The sequence below is a fragment of the Musca domestica genome, unplaced genomic scaffold, assembly GCF_030504385.1.
Source record: "Musca domestica strain aabys unplaced genomic scaffold, Musca_domestica.polishedcontigs.V.1.1 8, whole genome shotgun sequence".
Classification (NCBI taxonomy): Eukaryota; Metazoa; Arthropoda; class Insecta; order Diptera; family Muscidae; genus Musca; species Musca domestica.
Window position 1 is genome coordinate 8745856 of NW_026712409.1, and position 22416 is coordinate 8768271.

Genomic DNA, 22416 nt, shown 5'->3' on the forward strand with positions numbered 1-22416 from the left:
TTTTTAAACACAGATTTTTTATATAACCCACAAAAAGTCGAAAAAGGGCCCATTTTGATGCCGGATTCACCTCTACTCTGGAAACATGTCGAAAAAATTTAAGAGTTTTTACTAAAGTAGAGTTAAGCCTTAAGTCCAGTAGATACACTGGGTAGCTGCAACTGATTAAGCAGTCGCGGACAGTCAGCGAGTCTGGTCCTTATTCTGATGGGGAAATTTTTCGGCGCACCTAATATAGCTCAACCTCTGTGCTAGTCGCCACATATAGAGGACCACCTAACGCAGGGGTTTTATGCGACGTGCCCATGAGTGTTGCAGGTTTGACTCTTTACCCGATGAGGGGTAAAGAGTCATATCGGTGAACAAAAAACTACTCTAGTGGATTTGTCGATGGGGACCCGTCAAAATCCACTGATAAAGGCTTTAGTTTATCAGGACGAACCCTGGTGTTGAAACTAGTTGAGGCTCCAAAAAAGGCGGTGACTGCGGGAAACCACTGCTCGTCTTGAAAGGTGGTATCAAAGGAGACTTAAGAAAAGAGTGCTTCTAAAAATACCGTATAACAGTCCGTCTCGTATGCTTCGATGGCGGCAAAGTACCATGGTGAGAAAAGTAAGGTGAAAGCCGATAAAGTCGCAAATGCTTTGCTTTGTTTTTATACCCTACACCACATAATGGTAAGGGTAAGGGTGTCTTTGGGCATTTGTTTGTAACGTGGAGAAGGAAGCGAGATAGACCCATAGTTACTTTTGAGGATCTTTATAGAATCACTTTTTGAGTCGATTTATGCATGCCTGTCCGTCTGTCGATTTATGCATGTCAGTCCATTCTTGTGAACAAAATGCAGGTCGCATTTATTATCCGATTGATATGAAACAATGATTGTTTGGCCCAAGGAAGAACTCTATTGATATTGGTGATATTCGGATCATATTTAGATATAACTTCCATATATATCTTCATCCGATTTCGGGTTAATTGTGCACCAAATGGCCAATATGCCTCCTAATGATCTGAATTTCGGTACATCCCACCGAATTTAGTCTAGAAGCAAGAACATCAAATTTGGAGAAAATTTGTTCAGATATAGCTATAGCTCCCATATATGTTTAATCCGATTTGGGGTTTTAAGTCCCTCACATGCATAATATGCACTACACAAGAATGATATTTGGTACCGGACATCAGATCGGTTCAGATTTCGATATAGCTCCCATATATATCTTCAACCGATTTCGGCTTAATTGTGCACCAAATAGCCAATATCAGCAAAAATGACCTGAATTTCTGAACTTATCCGACCGAATTCAGTCTAAAAGCAAGTACATCAAATTTGGAGAAAATCGGTTCAGATATAGCTCTCATATATATGTTTCATCCGATTTGGTCTTCAAGTCCCTCACATTCGTAATATGCACTATTTGGTACCGGACATCAGATACTGATCGAAAATACCTCTGCCAAATTTTATCAAGATCGGTTCAGATTTTGATATAGCTACCTTGACCTGAATTTTGGCGACCGAATTCAGTCTGGAAGCAAATACATCAAATATGGAGAAAATCGATTCAGATATAGCTCCCATATATATGTTTTATCCGATTTGGTGTTTGAGTCTCACACATTCGTAATATGCATTCGACAACTATGATATGTGATACCAGATATCTTATAGAGCCTGGAAATATCTTTGCAAATTTTTATTGGGAACGGCTAAGATTTGGATATAGCTCCCATATATATCCTTAGGCCGATTTCAGGTTTGGAACTCCATTTGTGGAAGTCGGCTCCGATACATATTTATTTTAATATAATCCTTCTCGAAGTGCTATCATGCACCCTATAGCAATGTTATTTGCTATAAAAGATTAAAATATCTCCTTCAAATTTAGTGAAAATTAATTCAGAATTGGATATGCCACCCGTATATTAGTTCCCTCTGAAACCAAACTATAACTGCTCTAAAGCCAACTGTTATTAGGTGGTATGTTCTATTTCAAATAAATTCTTTTGTTGCGGGAGCTCTACTAAATATGCATAGTGGTGTAGGGTACCATATAGTGGGCCCCGCCCGACTTTTGACATTTCCTTACTGGTTTTTTTTTACGTCTTAAAAAATACAAGTTATATTTTCCTCACTTATTTATGTTCTATAATAAATGTTTCTTTATTATAATTTTAAACAACTATAAAATACATATATAAAATCATCTTACATCTTGTAACTAAACAAAAAAATCAATACAAATAATAATAATAATATATAAATTAAAAAAATTGTTCTTAGCATCTAAACTCAGACATCTATCTATTTACAAGAAACCAACAAAAACAACAAAGCAATGTCGCTTTTTTTCAAGTTTTCAACCTAACGTCGATTAAATCATTATACGAGTTAAGAATCTTCGAAATATAAACGTATTTTTATATTCTTAAGGAATTTACAAACAGCATGGCACTTAAAAAAAAAAAAACCTACAACTCTTATAATTCTTTTTATTCTGTCGAAAATGAAAATTCTAAAAAATAATATACACACACAATCACAAAAATATATAATTATCCATTCTCGCTAACATTTAAATGAGAAACATTATGGAATGGTTTCGCCTTAGAGTAGAGTTGTATCTCTATTCCTGCTTAAAAACAATAATGAGAAAAGTTGGTTGTTTGTTTTTATAGTTTTAACTTAAAATAGGTTGTTGACGGTGAGAGCATCTGAATAAAACAGTTAATCTTTGAGATACTGTTCCAATGGATTCGATCCACTTAATTTAGGTGTTTTTGATGATGATGATGAATTTGTGTCACCTGTCAAATAATAATAAATAAATAATTAATTTCATTTTCGTTCTTTCTTCTCTTTCCAGATCATTTTCACTTACTTGTTGAGGTGTTTTGTTGCTTGGCATCATTCTGAGCACCCACATTTGTTGCCGTGATATCTAGTCTTGTTGCTTGCAGACATCCAATCCACTCGTTAAGTGTTATCTTCTTATCACCGTTTACATCACAATATCGTGGCATTTTTCGGCCACATTTACGCAGATTACTAAAATAGAACCAGATTACATGAGATTTATTCTATATTTCGTTTTCGTGGAGATATGAACTTACTTTACATTATTAACCAATTCCCGGAAAGTTTTCCATTCTTTCTTTTCCCAAGCAGAGTTTTTATTCTTATCCAATATAACGAAACTTAATGTGGCTATGCGTTCATCTTCCGAACTAAAGTTGGTCGTATTTACACTGAAAAAAGGAAAATAATGCAAAATTTTTATTTTGAAGGATACCAATGGAAAAGGCCTAGTCTTCTAAGAAAACTTATTTGGAATGTTCATTAACTTTTCAATAAGGTTCACACTTTTTTTTTCTAGAAGAGCTAACCGGAGTTGACTTCTCTTATAGAAAAGTTCAAGGTAGAGGACATATCTTCTAGAAAAGTTCATCACGGAAGACTTTTCTTATAAAAAGTTAATCAATGAACTATCATTAAAGATCAATTTTCTTCTCTTTTTCTCTTTTTAAACAAGTAAAATAGTATCAGTCGGTTTTACCGACAGATGTATACCCCCAGCCTTGAGTTATGATTATCCAAACTGTTGACTCTTTATGGGAGAGGTTCGGAAGCAGTTGGCCAATATTGAGCAATTCGTATCTGACCTAAGACTGATATAAATATTATAACGTGCCAGATTTGGACTATATCGACATCTTCTTATACTTTATACGAAAATGTGGAAATATGTGTTAGGTAACAGATATAGCGGACCGGAGTATTCCATTTTAATCTAATAGATATAAAAATATTAGTATGTGCAAAACTTGAAGGAAATCGAACATAAAGCAGATTTTTGGTTAAGAGAAATATTCGCAAAGCAATGACAGATATAAGTATTGATGGTATTGGGTGAGGTGCCAGAAGGGGTTCGCAGATATATATCATCTTCACAACAGATTTTGCATTAGCAAAAATATTCGGATGTGTGAAATTTGAAGAGAGTTGGATGCTTATGTCGCTTTTTTTGTGCGTTTTGTTTTTCAAAATCTTGTACCCTATGTGAGGAGGTACCCAAAGAAATGGTCCGATCTGTACTATCTTTATAACAGATCCTGTGTTGATGGAAATATTGAGATGTACCAGTTCTGAATGGAATCGGATGTACATTTCGCGTTTTAAGAGCTTCATGGTTACTCAAAAATTTGACCCTTTTTGGGGTAGGCACCAGAAGAAGTGAACCGATATATCCCATCTCTACACCAGACCTTGGGTTAATAAAATTTTGTGATGTATGTAATTTAAAGCGATCTGGATGCTTGTTTTGGGTTTTATGATCGTTTTTTTTTTAATTCAAAACTTTGACCTTTTGTGGGGCAGTTACCAAAAGGAATGGTCCGATCTCTACCATATTTATAACAGGTCTTGTGTTGATGGAAATACTGAGATGTGTCAAGTCTGAATGGAATCGGATGAAATAAATCGTGTTTTATAAGATTCATGAAAACTCAAAATTTTGACCCTTTGTGGGGGAGCTACCAGAAGGATATTTTATCTTCATCGGCTGACCTTAGGTTAATAAAAATGTTGCGACGTGTGGAATTTGAAGGTAATCGGACCTCTACATAATATTTTTAAGAGTTATAATTATTCAAAAATTTGACCCGTTGTGGGGGAGATGGAGTGGACCGTTATTGTCCATTTTCGCACTTGACCTAGCACAGATGCAAATATTAGGATTTGCAAAGTTAGAGCAAAATCGGATTATCCTTTTTCTTTCTGTTCAGTAAAAATTTTTGTGGACCGATATTGCCCATCTCCGAACTCGATTTAAGTTTGACAATAATATTACGATGTACCAACTTTGGATCAAATTGGATACTGCCTTCGAGAGTTATCGTGCGCACCAGCCAGACAGACGGACGCTCATCGCTAGATCGACTCCAAATGTCCTGAAACGGATTTGGTTCAAAGCGATCTAGGTCTAAAACCGTTATTTCTCTAGCCATATGGCTGAGGCTATAAAAAATCAATTTGATCTGCAACCAACTTCTCTATAAGATTTTTAGGCCATCCAAGTTGCATGAAGACATGTACATATGATTCAAATACTTACCCTGCATAAGAACCGGTTATGATTTTGGTTTTTAAAAATTCTTTGAGATCTTTGAGAAACACCACTTTTCGTTCCTCTGGACAGCCTTTCATGGCTCTGGTGACGGTATAAAGTGAATCGCACTGGGGTCGGCGATGTTTTACCCAGGTTCCTGGTATGGTTTTACCCGTATCCTCATTGACACACCAACAGTATGGGGTGGAATTGTAGCACTGGATGCGTTGATAGCGACCATCGATGGTGCAATCCGGTACATAATAGAACGTATTACCAAGCTGTGGAATAAAATGGAAAACATTTTAAAGAAAAATGAGATAAAATGCGAGAATGTGTCGCATGAATGTTTACCTTTTTCTCTTCCAAAGCCGCTGCCTGATCAGCTAGGCAATCTGATTCGATATCAGATTCCTTCGTCGAAATCTCGGTAGGGGGTTTTAAAACTTGAAAAAGATTCCCAAAATTTATAAAACAAATTCAAAAATTATTATAAAAACCCCAACAACTAAACATGCTCGGTCATGCTCTCAATCTATGCTTTCAGTGATGTTACAGAGTTATTCATAAAAATATGATAAAGACCCAGAGATTGGGCGTGTGGAAGAGGTTAATTTTGATATTCAGTTCCCAATTCGATAGAAATGTGGAAAAAACAAGAGAAGGAAGAAGAACAAAGGGACAAAGGAGTCCAAGAAATAGAAGAAGAAGGAAGAATAAATAAGAATAATATACATCATAGGACATAGATACACATACGTAGAAAATATTATTTATAAACATGCAAAGTACGTACTATATATGGATGGAAATTTGGTCGATGAACCATCATCATCGGTCTCTTCGTAATCATCGCCATCTTCGTAGTCCAAATGTTGGCTACTGCTATCTTCATCATTATCAGCAGCAGCATTGCTTTCATTGTCCTCATACGAATCTGGACGTAAACGATTTTGATGGTTATTATTATTGTTATGGTGATGCGGTATGTTGTTGTTAAGATGATGGTGTGGTTGTTGTTGTTGGCTGGACGTGCTCGTGAATTGCTGTTGTTGTTGGTGGTGGTGTTGTTGCTGATTGCTGTTGTTGTTGTTCGTATTGGCCGTGTTCGAGTGTATAATATTGTTTTTGCGATGCTTAGTGTTATTCTTGGTGGTTGTGGTGTTGTTATGTTTTTGACCCATAATTAGTAAATGACCTAACGAGAACACATTTTGATTTTTCACAATTAAATTAAGCCAATTAATTGTCCAATTATTTAACGACATTTAAAACAAAACAAAAAGTCCAGAAACGACAAATCATGCGAATATTTATTTTTTTTTAATTTTTAATTTTTGTTTAATTAACCCGAACATGTAGAGACAGTACAGATCAGATAATTATAGAGAGAGAAAGGGGTAGGGATTTTGTGTAGGATAGAAAGTGTCAGCGTTACTTACGATTGGAGCCATCCTTGGAGAGACAACTATTCCATTCTAATCGCGACAGACGTTCATCACTGTCAACATCACAGAATTTGCCAAATGCTCGTCCACAACGTTTCGGTTTGACAGCCTGATAAGAGGAAAGAATTCAAGTTATATTGAAGGATGAATTTTAAAATTTCGAAATCGAACGACAGTAAAAGTTATTATAAGGAAAATTTTTTTTACGGCTTGTTTCTGTAGGAAAACGTAGACCTAAATATTCAATATTCGGCCACCGGATCTAGAACCCATTATGAACTACAAACTACCAATTTTTAGACAAATCCGTGGAAAAAATCATCAAAACACCGAATATCGGGAGGTACCGTTATATGGGGGCTATACAAAATGGTGGACATATGCACACAATGTTCCGCCACCGGAGCTAGAACCCATTGCGAACTACAAATTTCAATTTATGGACAAGTCTGTGGAAAAATGTGGCAAAAATCATCAAAATACAGAATATCGGGAGGTAGGGTGATATAGGGCCTATAAATGCATTGTTCCGCCATTGGAGCTAGACCCAATTACGAACTACAAATACCAATTCTTAGACAAATCCGTAGAAAAATGTGGAAAAAATTATAAAAATACCGAACATTAGGAGGTACTGAACATATCGCAATATTCCATTCGGCAAATATTGAAAAATAAGCTCGGGGTAAAGCCATTGAAATTCCAAAAAGTGCAATAACTTACACCGCACCAGGAAGAAAATAGACTCAAAAGAACTAGACAGTTGCTTTGCTTGGCCGAAAGTGGTGAACTATCGTATTTGGTTTTCTCCGATGAGAAAACATTCGTTGTCCAGCAGTTTGTAAACAAACAAAATTATCGCGCTTACTTGCCAAAGCTGAAAATGTGCACCTTCGGTTGGCCACCACAACTCAAGCGCCGGGCACGGTGATGGTGTGGGCCTCCATGACAGCCGATGATTGCTCTCCGCTCCTATTAATCGACCGTGGCATCAGAATAAATGCTGAATATTATCGTGAAAATATTATGGAGGGTGTATTAAAGTCTTGGGCACGCAAACATTTTGACCGCAGACCTTGGACATTCCAACGGGACTCAGCACGCGCCACCCAAGAATGGTTACAAAATGAGGTTCCTCGCTTCATTTCCAGCGCACAATGGCCACCAACATCTCCTGATACTAATCCGTTGGACTATAGTGTCTGGAGTATTTTGGAAAGCAATGTTGGCACTAAAAAATACCAAAGTGTCGATCACCTCAAGCAAGCGCTTCGTCGAGAATGGGCCAAAATACCGCAGAGCAACATTCGGGCAGCGTGTGGCGGTTTCATTGGCCGTTTGAAGGCCATAATTCGTGCCAAAGGTGACCAATTCGAACAAATCTAAACTTCTTCTAAAATTTGATGCTATTTCCGACATATTTAGCTATCATTCAATATAATTTGAAAAAAAAAAATGGAAAAATTGTGGCGATTGACTTTGTTGCATTTTTTTTTATCTCACCCTGTATATACTTTATGGGGTCTACGGCGAATATTTAGGGATAAGTAAGTTAATATACCCCTTTTTTCAAGGTGGAGTGTATAAAAATACATAAGAATCAAAAATTTGAAAAAAAATATACAAGTAATTTCAGTTTTTCTTTCGACTTCATTTTCAAAACGTCATACAAAAAAGGGCCATCAAAACTATTAAATTACGAAAAATCCATGTTCTTAACAAAAATGTTTCTCTAAGAAATTACATCTAGTTGAACTTCATTACTTACCCTCTTCACCAACTTCTTCAATTCACGATATTCATTTTTGTCCAACATTTGATTACGATTCACATCCAAATTGGAAAATTTCCAATCCATCACCTCCGTCTCGCTTGGTGGATTGAAAGTATCCAAAGATGATGCTTTACTACGACTGCCGCTAGCCATCTCACGCTGATACTGTGTACTCTTACTTCGAATATATTCACTTTGAAATACCCGAATCAAATGACTGTTAAACGTGGCACGATCTTCTTGGGTACATGGACGTTTGCGGTTGCCACCATTATTTCTGGACGGTGAACGCCTTACATTTGCTTTGCTAAATTCCCGACACTTCGGCTTGCCCGTCCTCACTGTGGTATCATTGATTGGCGTGCCCATGGAATCGCTACACCAACAACCCTTATCCATGAGACATTGTATGGGAGCATAGGTGCCATCCGATTTACAGCGTGGTATAAATTTTGGTGGATATTTATTGCGATGTCGGAGGGCATATTCACGTGCCTCGGCGCAGGCTGTTACAAGGTAAGGTGTTATTTAGCCATGATATGGAAGATTTAATGCTTTGTATTCTTTACCTTTACAGGGTCCACGATATTTCAGACTGACTTGATGACCACTGCACTGTACCCTTAGCAGATGACATCTTGTGGGATATGTTTGATCATCGGTACCACATACTGGCCTTCCTTTGCTTTCATCACATTCGCCCAGCTTGGCAGCACATTCGGAAATCTGAAAGTTAAATACATAAAAAGAAAATAATATAAGGAACTTCACAGAAAATTTTCATAAGGTAGGAAAACACTTTTCCATAATTAAAAGCGGAGAACGATTGTACTTTTTATAACCTCAGCCACATGGCTACAGAGTGTATATATCATTTTATACTGACAAAAACATGCCTCATCGAAATGGAATTAATCCGTTGCACTACATATGGAGTCGATCTAGGGATGTCCGTCATCTGGCTGGCTGAACCGCACAATAACTCTCGGAGGGTACATCGAAATATTACGGTCAACATTTTCAAAAAAATAACTGACCCCATAGATCCCAATATTTTTGTCAGCGCCAGGTCAGTTGCGAAAATGGACCGTATCGACCCACTTTCGAATAATAATAACATTGAAAAAAAGTCAACGATTCTTTTAAAACTTGGTTCATCTAAATATTTCTCTCAACCTGCGATCTGATGTGAATTTGGAATTAATCAACCGACTCCTTCAGAACCTGCTCCCTAAAGGGTCAACAGAATAATCATAACGAAAGTCGAAATACATTTAAATAAACGGACATAGGCTGAGGGTATACACCTATCTTCAAAACGGGATGATACTGTTTAACTATTTATACCCTCAGCCATATGGCTACAAAGTGCATTTATCATTTGGTACGGCCAAAACGTGCCTCATCGAAATAACGCTTTTAGACCCTAGGTCTCTTTGGACCAAATCCGTTTCAGGACATTTGGAGTCGATCTAGGGATGTCCGTCCGTCTGTCTGGCTGGCTGGTGCGCACGATTACTTTCGGAGGGAGTATCCGATTTGATCTAAACATCAGGTCAGGTGCGAAAATGGATAATATCGGTCCACTTCATCCAGTACCTCCCTCACAAAGGGTCAACATTTTGAATAATTATAAATCTCATAAAATGTGATGAAAGAGTCCGATTGTCTTCAAATTACTGATATCACAATATTTTTATTAACCCATGGTCTGGTGTGAAGATGGAATATATCGGTCCACTCTTTCTGGTACCTCCCCCACAAAGGGTCAATATTTTGAATATTCATGAAGCTCATAAGACACGAAATTAACATACGATTCCATTCAGACTTCATACATCTCAATATTTCCATCAACACAAGATTTGTTATAAAGATCGTAGAGATCGGACCAATTGTTCAGGTACCTCTCCCACAAAGGGTCAAAGTTTTAAACAACCAAAACGATCATAAAATCCGAAATAAGCATCTGGTTCTCTTCATATTTCACGCATCTCATAATTTCTACTAACACAAGATAGGATATATCGAGCCACTCCTTCTGGGACCTCCCCACAAAGGATCAAATTCTGAGTATCCATGAATCTCATAAAACGCGAAATTAACATCCGATTCCATTCAAACTTGGTACATCTCAATAGTTCGATCAACACAAGATCTGTTATATATATGGTAGAAATAGGACCATTTCTTCTGGTATCTCCCCCACGTAGGCTTCAAGATTTTGAAAAACCAAACGCTCAAAGAAAACGAAATAAGCAGCCAACTCTCTTCAAATTTCACACATACAAACATTTTTGCTAACACAAGATCTGTTGTGAAGATGATATATATCGGCGAACCCCTTCTGGTACCTTACTCACAAAGGGTCACAAATTTCAATACTTTTATCTGTCATAAGCGAAACAAATTAGCGATTTTTGCAACTAAATATTTCTCACAACCAGAAACCTGAGATGAATATGGAATATGGAATAATCCTTCCAAATAAAGGGTAATAACTCCTTGGCCTATTTCCTGCAAGGTCGATGGATCTATAGAGCCTTGACCAAAAGTCCAATTTCATATGCTACCGAATAAAATATGTATAAGTATCAAATAACAACTATTCCCCAGCACTTCTACAACATTGAAACTTATTAAATCCAACTTCAAAGTTAATGTACCACCCAACCATTCCCTTCCATTTTAAAGTGAACATATAAATTATCTCACAACACACTTCAAATGACTTTGTGAAAGATTCAAACACGTCCGAACTTTATAATCCAATGAAATAGAAATAGAAAAAACAATTTTATCAATTAGTAATAAAATAAACAAATGACACAAAGCCTTTAGCAACGGCAACAACAACAACAAAAATACACTCCAACAAGCCACCAAGACTCTCGAATATCCAATGGCCGTAATGTTGGTGGCAACAACAGAGAGTGAGCCATGAAATCGACTGACTGGTCTGTTGGCTGGTTAGCTGGTCCACATAGCCTAAAGCAAGTGTAAAATATTAAAAATTAAAGAAAAAAAGTATTTTTTTAAAGCCTTACTGCCATATCACCACCGACTGTCATTTAGCTGGCCACATATTTCACATGCGCCATAATCATTAACAAGACAATTTGTAGTTATGAGTGACGGACTCGATTCCATAACTTATCTGTAAGTGTGCGTGAATTTGATAAAAATACATAGAAGTTTTTTTTTTATTTGAAAATGTTTTTTTTTTTTCTCACAATGTCGATTTGTAATAATTTATGAATTTGGAGATTTTTTTATAGAAACTTGTAAAGCAAATCCTTTCAATAGTTCCATTTTTGCATAATTAGTTTGAAAGTTACTAATCTAGAAATGTCTGTAGAGGTAGGTTTCTATAATTATTGTTGCTTAGTTGAGCTGAAGTTAGTCTGAAGCAAAGATTCCCTGATTCGATTCTAGGATAATGGGAAAAAATCTTAATCTAAAATGTAATCTTCGTCGTTGGAATAAGTTTGAACCTAATTTCATTGACTTATCTCATGTTTTTTAAGCAAAAACTTAACCTCACTTAAATGTCAACATACCTTCGTTACCGGAAAGTAATGGTTGGAGATTAGAGAGAAAGCTTTATATGATTCTGACAAGAATACAACTTAATTTAGCCCGGTTTGGTTTTAAGATACATGTCACTCGGCAGCTGATTTACTCTGAAGCCTTTGGTTCATTGTTTTCGTTGTTTTTTTTAGCGTAAAAGGGCTTTCATGATCCAGAGAGGTACAGAGGTATAAGTGCGGTCCCACAGACCTTTAACAACAGATCTATCACTGAACAGAATCTATCACTCTAGAGCGGTCACAGAAGTTATGGGGGAATTCAGAGTGAATACCGTACTAGGAAATCAGACCAATTTTATCGCAGATGACAATTGATTGCTGCCTCGACAAATCTGATTATTTTTGGCACAATTCGGATCTGCATGGTGCAGCCGCCTGATTTCGTCACCAGTCCAGAATGTGACACAGGCCCACATGACATGCTGCAACTCTTTAAATGCCTGGCCAGACCCAATCTCTAACTCCCGTATCGCTATGTACACAAACCATTGGGGCGAATTTGGATTTAGAAGTAGAGCCAAGTTAGAGAAGAATCAGAAGGAACTCAACAGTATGAGCTGCTAAAACAACAACCTGTTATCTAACGCTTACATAGTTGATCTAACCGCCTTTTTTACTGCGAGGAATATGAAGATATCCGCCACTAAATCGACGGCCACATTTTGCACCACATGGACTGCGGAGATGAGGCTATCTTTGAATGACATGTTGTAATTCCGACCACCAACTACCCCAAGGCCTAAGGGGTCACATACGTTAGCCTCTTTAAGTCGTCTGCGAATACCACAGCTATCTGCGATGAGATTAGAAGAAGGAACAAGGTTCTCAAGTCTCTGGCTGGCGGCACTTGGGAAGCTGATAAGGAAACCTTGCAGACCTCTTACTACGCGATAGGTAAACTATGCGGCTCCGGTGTGGTCCGCCAACGTTAGTGCTACGCAGTGGAAAAATATTCAGTCCTGCCAGAATGCCGCCCTTAGAACCGCAACAGGGTGCCTCCTCATGACACCTGCCGACCACCCACATGAGGAGGCGAAGGTCTTACCGATGCGACAGCGCAATAAAATGCTGTCAATGCAATACCTGCTTGGGTGTCACAGACAGAGCCATCCGGAACACCATTTGGTCGATAGGCAACCTCTGCCCAGTCATGTAAGGAAAAACCTTCACGATCTAGAGAGAGAGAGAGAGAGAGTTACAGAGGTATAAGAGAGAGCCTCTAAATCAACAGGGCTATCAAGCGGAACAGAATAGTATTCACTCTAACGCGGTCTGAGAAGTCATGATACTAGAAGGCCATCCCACTCCCATCGCAGCTAAAGAGCGATACCTGCACCGGGTCGATCGGACCCGGATCGACAACGATGTGTAGAACATGGACCTGTGCCACGAGCTGGACGGCACATGATACGCTGCACTCTGGGGAGTACGCCTGTATGAGTGATCTTTTCAGGTATCCTTTGGCTAGATTCTTCACTCTATGGCACTCAGTTGATTCTACAACACCATCGAAATATGGTCTAGAGCAACTACTGTGGATGATGTCGCCAATGTCTTATTTAATTAGATTGCCATAAAAATGCCTCACATCCCTAAACGATTCTGGCCAATTTCTTTCTATCCCAAGCAATTTTGTCTCAGTGTAATTGCGATATGATAATATCATGGAATTAATAATATTTGTTAGCCTCATTAGATCTCTAGCTTCTACATTGGAATTCAATTAATTAGTAATTATACCACATTTGGTTTAAATTTGGATAGAAGTAATGCAGTGGCCGCCTGACGAATGATGACTGTATTGGAACATTTATAGCAAAAAAAAAATCAAAAACAAACGCCCTTTTTCTGGCATCTTTACAAAAATAGCATGGAATAATTTTTAATGTCATTTTTCTCGATCAATTTAACGGCTTTCTTTCTTTGAACCTCTAAATCTAAATGCGATTGGAATGTAAAGTATGCATCTGTGCCTGCTTATTAGTAGTCGCCACTGCATGGATGGTAGACGTTCAGCGCCACTAACAAACATGTTGTTGATTTTTTTAGCCATTGGCAGTTATGACTGTGGTAATAAGTAGAACAAGTTGAAATAAGTAGTTGGGTCGGCCTGGACGAAATTTTTGTATAAAACTTTGGAAAAGTTAAAAAAAAAGTTTTTTTTTTTTTTTTTTTTCAAGGAAAAAACACTTAAAACTGAATTTGAATTTGCAAAAATTCTAAAAAAAACTGCATAAGATAATAACAGACTTCTTGTATTGTTGGAGGACAAAATTGTACATTTAATACCCTAAAAATTACCCTAGCATGTAACTGACTTGTACAGGAAAAAATTGATATCAACTTCTGATACATTTTTTCAAGGTGAAAATTTAATATCTGAGATATTCTCATAAAAAAATTCTCAGTTTCTGATGAAAGAATTGTCAAGAAAAAATATAAATTTCTGATAACTATTTCCAATAGAAAAAATTGCCTCAGCTTTCCTTCTTTCATAAGAAAATATATCATTAGTTTTCTTAAACTTTTTGTTCGCAGCATCTAATGATTGTTTCCATCATTGTCCTCAGATTTTTATACCCTACACCACATAGTGGCAAGGGTATTATGTATTTGTGCATTTGTTTGTAACATGGAGAAGGAAGCGAGATAGACCCATAGTTACTTTTGAGGATCTTCATAGAATCACTTTCGGAGTTGATTTATGCATGTCGGTCCGTCCATGTATTCTTGTGAACAAAATGCAGGTCGCATTTATTATCCGATTGAGCTGAAATTTTCCAAACAATATATGTTTGGCCCAAGGACGAACCCTATTGAAATTAGGGATAATAGGATCATATTTAGATATAGCTCCCATATATATCCTCAACCGATTTCGGGTTAATTGTGCACCAAATGGCCAAAATAAGTCCAAATGACCTGAATTTTGGTACACCCTTACCGAATTCAGGCTAGAAGCAAGTTCATCAAATTTGGAGAAAATCGGTTCAGATATAGCTATAGCTCCCATATATAAGTTTCATCCGATTTGGGATTTTAAGTCCCTCACATGAGTAATATGAACTCCAAAAAAATGATATTTTGTACCGGACATCAGATACTGCTCGAAAATACCTCTGCCAAATTTTATGGAGATCGGTTCAGATTCTCCCATATACATATATCTTTATGCGATATCAGGTTAATTGTGCACCAAATGGCTAATATCAGCCCAAGTGGACTGAATTTTGGCAATTACCACTGAATTCATCCTAGAAACCAGTACTTCAAATTTGGTGTAAATCTGTTTAGATATAGCTATAGCTCCCATATATATGTTTCATCCGATTTGTGGTTTAAAGTCCCTCACAAGCGTAATATGCATTCCACAACAATGATCTTTGGTACCAGATATCAGATACAGCTCTAAAATAATTGTATAAAATTTTATCAAGATCGGTTCAGATTTGGATATGGCTCCCATATATATCCTCAAACGATTTGGGGTTTAAAGTCCCTCACAAGCGTAATATGCATTCCACAACAATGATCTTTGGTACCAGATATCAGATACAGCTCTGAAATAAGTATATAAAATTTTGTCAAGATCGGTTCAGATTTGGATATAGCTCCCATATATATCCTCAAACGATTTCGGGTTAATGTTGCACCAAATAGCCTATATCGGTTCAAATGTCCTGAGTTTTGGTATATCTGACCGAATTCAGTCTAGAAGCAAGAAAATTAAATTTGGTGGAAATCGGTTCAGATATAGCTGTAGCTCCCATATATATGTTTCATCCGATTTGGTGTTTAAGTACCTCACATTCGTAATATGCATTCCACAACAATGATCTTTGGTACCAGATATCAGATACAGCTCTGAAATAGGTGTATCAAATTTTGTCAATATCGGTTCAGATTTGGATATAGCCCCCATATATATCCTCGATTTCGGGTTAATTGTGCACCAAATGACCAATATCCGCCAAAAAGTCCTAAATTTTGGCATATCCGACCGAATTCAGTCTACAAGCAAGAAAATTTGGGGGAAATCGGTTCAGATATAGCGGTAGCCCCCATATATTTTTTATCCGATTTGGAGTTTAAGTCCCTCACATTCGTAATATGCATTCCACAACAATGATCTTTGGTACCAGATATCTTATAGAGTTCGGAAATACCTTTGCCAAATTTTATCGAGATCGGTTCAGATTTGAATATAGCTCCCATATATATCTTCAACCTATTTCGGTTTAATTGTGCACCAAATAGCCAATATCAATACAAATGACCTGAATTTTGGCATATCCGACCGAATTCAGTCTAGACGCAAGAAAATTAAATTTGGTGGAAATCGGTTCAGATATAGCTGTAGCTCCCATATATATGTTTCATCCGATTTGGTGTTTAAGTCCCTCACGTTCGAAATAGGCATTCGACAACAATGATATTTGGTACTAGCTGTCTTATAGAGCTCGGAAATACCATTGCCAAATTGTATCGACAACGGCTATAATATGGATATAGCTCACATATATATCCTTAATCCGATTTTAGGTTTATTGTGCAAATAATGGCTAATATCAGCCCAAATGGAGTGAATTTCGAGACGCACGTTTCCTTTTGGTGGAACTCGGCTCCGATATATACATTTTTTAATATAATCCTACACTCTGTAGCAATGTAATTTGGTATAAAAGATTAAAATGTCTCTGTCAAATTTAGTAAAAATCGATTCCGAATTGGATATGCCTCCCATATATTAGTTCCCTCTGAAACAAAACTGTAACTGCTCTAAAGCCAAATGTTTATAGGTAGTATGATCTACTTCAAATAAATTATTTTGTTAAGGGAGATCTACTAAATATGCATAGTGGTGTAGGGCAGCATATAGCCGGCCCCGCCCGACTTTTGTCTTATCCTTACTGGTTTTTCTTTCGTCTGAGTACAAATCAAGCCTCTTTGATCCATCCCACTTTCTTTGGATCGAATGTGGGTTGAGTACCAAGTTTTCCTTTTAAAATTTGTTTTTCAACCTCTTATCAGATCCAAACTTATCGATCTGTCCCCCTTTCTTGGGATCTGATGATGCCGTAATAAATCCAAATCCAGTTTAATCGTTCGTCTATGTCCAGCAGCTATGGCGGCGCCTCTTGGCTTATAGATATTCAAGATTGAGCCGCACTTGTACATGCATAGCAATCTGCCGGCCGGACAGACAGACAAACATCCATGGCTGGACGGCTGGTTGCCTGGCCGGCGCATATTCCCCACTCGCATTACACATTTGCAACAGATCCAAGTGTTAGATAAAAATGATGTGCAAAGAATTTAATTAAGATTTGTCCCGGGCGTTCGGAATAAAAATGACCGTAGGTGTTGTCAATGTTTTAAATTATTTAACACACATGAGACCGGGCGTCAGCCACAGCCACAGGGGATAGAATCTATGCGAGCAATGCCATGCGCCACCAGCCAGCCAATCTACCCACTGCGCTTGCTGAAGCTGTTGCAGTGCTCTTGTGCGCGTGGCATGCAAGAAATAAAACGAATTCCAAGCTAATCAAAGAAAAGAGAAATGTTTGGAATTCTTTGCTGGAATAGAAACCACAAATTGTTGGCTCGAGTCAGTTGGTGGCCATGCACTCTTTAGTTTTTTTTTTCTTTTTGTTTAAGTAGGACTAATGAAATAATTTCTTTCTCAAGCTGTCTCCACAAACTCCAGGCAGGCATAGTATTTAAAAATGTGAACACCTTTCCCCACCAGCAAACCCCCGTTTATCGGCCGGCCAGCGTGCCTGCTCTGGCACAATTTGTGCCGGTATGCTGGAAACTATCCAAGCGGGGAGTGGGAGTTTTGGGGGGGTTTGTGCAATTTATGTTAACTTGTTAATCACTGCAATGAGTTACCGTGGTCTTGTGGTATGGAACTAACTAACATTGCAAACATCCAGACAACTTAGATACCGCACCGTGGACTCTGATCGTATTACATGTCGTTTGAATGTCCACTCCACCATTCTTCGTGATCGTTGGCCAAGTTGATTGCATTCGTAATTTTTTTAATTGTCATTTCATGTCGTCTGGAGTCGTCTAGACATTTAGCGCTCAGCTTGAGGTGTGTGTGTGTATGGGGTGTGTTTGTACTTCTGGGTATTTGTCAATCAGTGCGCCTGCGTTTTATTGCACAAGTGTCACAATGGAGTTTTTTTCAGGTCATATCTTAATAAGGTGGCGACACATCCCAAAACTATGTCTTCTAAAGAAGAAAGCCTGAAAATAATTTCTATAGAAAAAAAGACAAGAGCGGACGATTCTTTGTTAAAATGACAGTCCCTCTATATGAGACAGAAATTCTTTAGAAAAAAGACCCCTTAAGCTAAAAAATAAAATTTAGGGTTGAGAATTTTTTTTATGGAAAGAGCATAGCGAAGTGAAGAAGTCGCTGAAGAGAGGATGAGTAGGGGGAAGAGGCTGAAAATGGAGGATGTGGAAAGAGTACTCGGCAAGAGAAGAATCTGCTCTTTTTTGAGCGAATATTGCCCCCCACTTTAAAATGTACAAAGCATGCTCGTCCTTATTCAGGCGAAACCGAAAAATAGAGTTTTGCTCGTTTTGCTGTTTTAAGTTCGACTTAGAATTCGAGCGAGTTTTTTCAGAGGTCTGGGAATTTTGGCCCATTTCCGGCGAAGCGCTTGCTTGAGGTTATGGACACTTTGGTGTTTTTAGTGCCAACCTTGCTTTCCAAAATACTCAAGACACAATAGTCCAACGGATTGGTATCCGGATATTTTGGTGGCCATTGTGCGCTGGAAATGAAGCGAGGAACCTCATTTTGTAACCATTCTTGGGTGGCGCATGTTGAGTGCGAATGTCCAAGGCCAGCGGCCAAAATGTTTGCGTGCCCAAAGCATAAAAACACCCTCCAGAATATTTTCGCGATAATATTCGGCATTTATTCTGATGCCACAGTCGAAGGTCCACATTTTCAGCTGACCTCTTTCGCAGGTAAACTCGATCATTTTGTTTGTTTACAAACTGCTGGACAACGAATGTTTTCTCATCGGATAAGACCAAATTCGCCAGTTCGGCCAAGCGAAGCCACTCTTTTGATCTTTTGAGTCTATTTTCTTTCTGTTGCGGTGTAAGTTTTTGCACTTTTTGGAATTTCAATGGCTTTACCCCGAGCTCATTTTTTAATATTTGCCGAATGGAATATTGCGATATGTTCAGTTCACGAGCCATTTTTCGGCCACTGCGACGCGGGTTTCAATCAAGTCGCTTCTTTACTTTTCGAACCATTTCTGCTGATGTTGCTGTTTTCTCCAGAAGAAATGGTCCAATTCATACTATCTTTATGACAGATCTTATGTTTATGGAAATATTGAGATGTGCCAAGTCTGAATGGAATCAGATATTAATTAGTATTTTATGAGCTTCGTGGATATTATATTTTTTTGTGGGGAAGGTACCAGAAGGTATGGACCGATATATTTCGTCTTCACACCAAATCTTGGGTTAATAAAAATATTGTTCTGTATGTAATTTGCAGAAAATCAGATGCTTATTACGGATTTTATGACCGTTTTGGTTATTAAAAATTTTTACCCTTTTTTAGAGGAGTTACCAGAAGGAATGGTCCGATCTCTACCATCTTTATAACAGATCTTGTGCTAATGGAAATATTGAGATGTGCCAAGTCAGAATGGAATCGGATATTAATTTCGTGTTTTATGAGCTTCACGAATATTCCAAGTATTATGAAGTGGCCGATATTGTCCGATTTCGCACCTGACCTGGCACTGATGCAAATATTGGGATTCGCTAAGTTGTAGCAGAATCGGGTTATCCTTTCACTTTCTGTGCAGTGAATTATTTTCTTTGATAATCTTGACATTGTTGACATTTGGTACCAGAAGGAGTGGACCGATATTGGCCATCTCCGAACTCGATGAAAGTTTGACAATAATAACACAATGTACCAAGTTTGATTCAAATCGGATACTCCCTTCGAGAGTTATCGTGCGCACCAGCCAGACAGATAGACGGACGGACATCGCTAGATCGACTCGAAATGTCCTGAAACAGATTTTGTCCGAAGAGACTTAGGGTCTAAAACCATGATATCGATGAGACACGTTTTGGCCGTATCGAATAATATATACCCTCTCTAGCCATATGTGTGAGGATATAATTATAAATTATATTGGCCGAGATCTTTTGGTAGTATCATTCCAGAACTCCTTTTAGACACTACCTTGCCAGCGCAAACAGACATATGAGTAACTTTTCTTCCAAACGCCGATGCCTGCGCGCACTACCTTATCTTTGCGTAAATATTTATTCGATTGTCAATCAACAAAGGGGGTTAGTCATTCATTCGAATAGTTTTGAATCATGTCTCTCCGCTTCAATGTTCCACATAGATAAAATCCGAGTACAAGTTCATTGTAACCAAAGACCCCGTTGTCAAATGTTTGTTTACTCTTCGGCAGCTACGCTACGATTACTACCAACATCAACAACAACAAGCAAAAGCCACTAATGCCTGACAATGGATCGATTGGTTGGTTGACTGGCTGATTTGTAAGCGCTTGCGCCGTATATCCGATTACATGGTGAGCAAAAGTGTTTTCATTTATTTGATTAGAGACGCGTGCTTGCTTCCTCCACCTCCACCTCGTCCTCGTCTTGTGAGCATTAACTTCACACAATGCCAGATATCGATAATGTTTGTCTGTCCACCCATCGTCTGTCGTCTTGTCCCCTCTAGCGATGAACGACGAACATTACAAATGTTGTTCATGTAATTTACTCAACTAACAACAATTAAATGTGGTGTTCTACAAGATATGACATTTGTAATGGGGGTTTGGGGATCCAAGGGGTGGGACCTATTCAATTACAAGGTATCATTTCCAGTAGCATATATGAATTGAATTGATTTATTGGGATAGACGAATGTCCTAAGGTCTTTTACCCCAAAAGAAGAAGGAATTTCACACTTAGGATACCCTCTGAGGGGTCTTCTGATAAACAAACTCTCTCTCTCTCTTCCTCTCACTTTCTTTATAATTAAGAGGATTTTGAAAATTTTTGTTTTACAGTCATTGAAATACCGAATATCGGAAGGTATCATACTATGGTATAGGCAATTTTCTGTCACAGGAGGAAGAATTCATAATGAACTCTACAGGGTGAGATGAAAAAACTGCAACCAACTTCAGACTACTGTCATTTCTAAGCCACTCGTCCGACAGCTGTTTAAATTATTCTAGTGACAGCTCATTATATTGTTTACAAGCGTACAACGGCATTTTGGTGAGAATTCTCCAGAAAAAAGTTATTCGTTATGGAATTCAAGCGTGATAGTGTGATTTCTTTATATTTGGTTGGAAAACCACAATTGGCCATCGTTAGAGCACTCCAGCATTTAAATGTGAATAAATCTTTTACGCTACCATTGCTCGTAGCGTAGCCCGACGACAAGGAAGTGGACGGAGGAAAACAGCAACATCAGCAGAAATGGTTCGAAAAGTAAAGAAGCAACTTGATCGAAACCCGCGTCGCAGTGGCTGAAAAATGGCTCGTGAGCTCCATTCGCCAAATATTGAAAAATGAGATTGGGGTAAAGCCATTGAAATTCCAAAGAGTGCAAGGACTTACACCGCAACAGAAAGAAAATAGACTCAAAAGAGCTAAAGAGTTGCTTCGCTTGGCCGAAAGTGGTGAACTGCCGAATTAGGTTTTCTCCGATGAGAAAACATTCGTTGTCCAGCAGTTTGTAAACAAAAAAATTATGGTGTTTACTTGCCAAAGAGGTCAGCTGAAAATGTGCACCTTCGGTTGGAAACCAGAACTCAAGCCCAAGCCGACCATGGTGATGGTGTGGGCCGCCATAACAGCCGATGGTCGCTCTCCGCTCGGGTTAATCGCCCGTGGCATCAGAATAAATGCCGAATATTATTGCGAAAATATTCTGGAGGGTGTATTAAAGCCTTGGACACGCAAATATTTTGGCCGCAGACCTTGAACATTCCAACAGGACTCAGCACCATCGCACTCAGCACGCACCACCCAAGAATGGTTACAAAATGAGTTTTCTCGCTTCATATCCAGCGCACAATGGCCACCAAAATCTCCGGATACCAATCCGTTGGACTATTGTGTCTGGAGTATTTTGGAAAGCAAAATTGGCACTAAAAAATACCAAAGTGTCGATCACCTCAAGCAAGCGCTTCGCCGGGAATGGGCCAAAATACCGCAGAGCAACATTCGGGCAGCGTGTGACGGTTTTATGGCCGTTTAAAGGCCATAATTCGTGCCAAAGCTGAAATCTAAACTTATTCTAAAATTTGATGCTATTTCCGACATTTTTTGCTTCCATTCAATAATTTTTTGTTTAAATGTAAAAATTATGGCGTTTAACTTTGATGCCGTTTTTTTTATCTCACCCTGTAAATACCACATCTGAAACAGTTTCGGTAAAGAATGTGACGTATATGGAT

The 22416-nt window shown here is 38.2% G+C and overlaps 1 protein-coding gene across 4 annotated transcripts in view; it reads right to left on the reverse strand.

The window, feature by feature from the left end:
- Positions 1-2130: 2130 nt before the first annotated feature.
- The window catches only part of LOC101901120 (SPARC-related modular calcium-binding protein 2), a 43988-nt gene continuing 23702 nt past the window's right edge, over positions 2131-22416 (reverse strand). For 2 of the 4 annotated variants that reach the window (XM_011294331.3, XM_011294347.3), the window contains exons 3-11: positions 8903-9059; positions 8328-8839; positions 6554-6668; positions 5908-6309; positions 5466-5557; positions 5118-5392; positions 3118-3252; positions 2886-3052; positions 2131-2811 (exon numbers count right to left, since the gene is read on the reverse strand). In XM_011294331.3, the coding sequence (XP_011292633.1) occupies positions 2732-2811; positions 2886-3052; positions 3118-3252; positions 5118-5392; positions 5466-5557; positions 5908-6309; positions 6554-6668; positions 8328-8839; positions 8903-9059 (1935 nt within the window). In that variant the 3' untranslated portion in view covers positions 2131-2731. The remainder of the gene's footprint in view (positions 2812-2885; positions 3053-3117; positions 3253-5117; positions 5393-5465; positions 5558-5907; positions 6310-6553; positions 6669-8327; positions 8840-8902; positions 9060-22416) is intronic. The other 2 variants (XM_011294412.3, XM_011294432.3) reach the window with 2 other exon arrangements.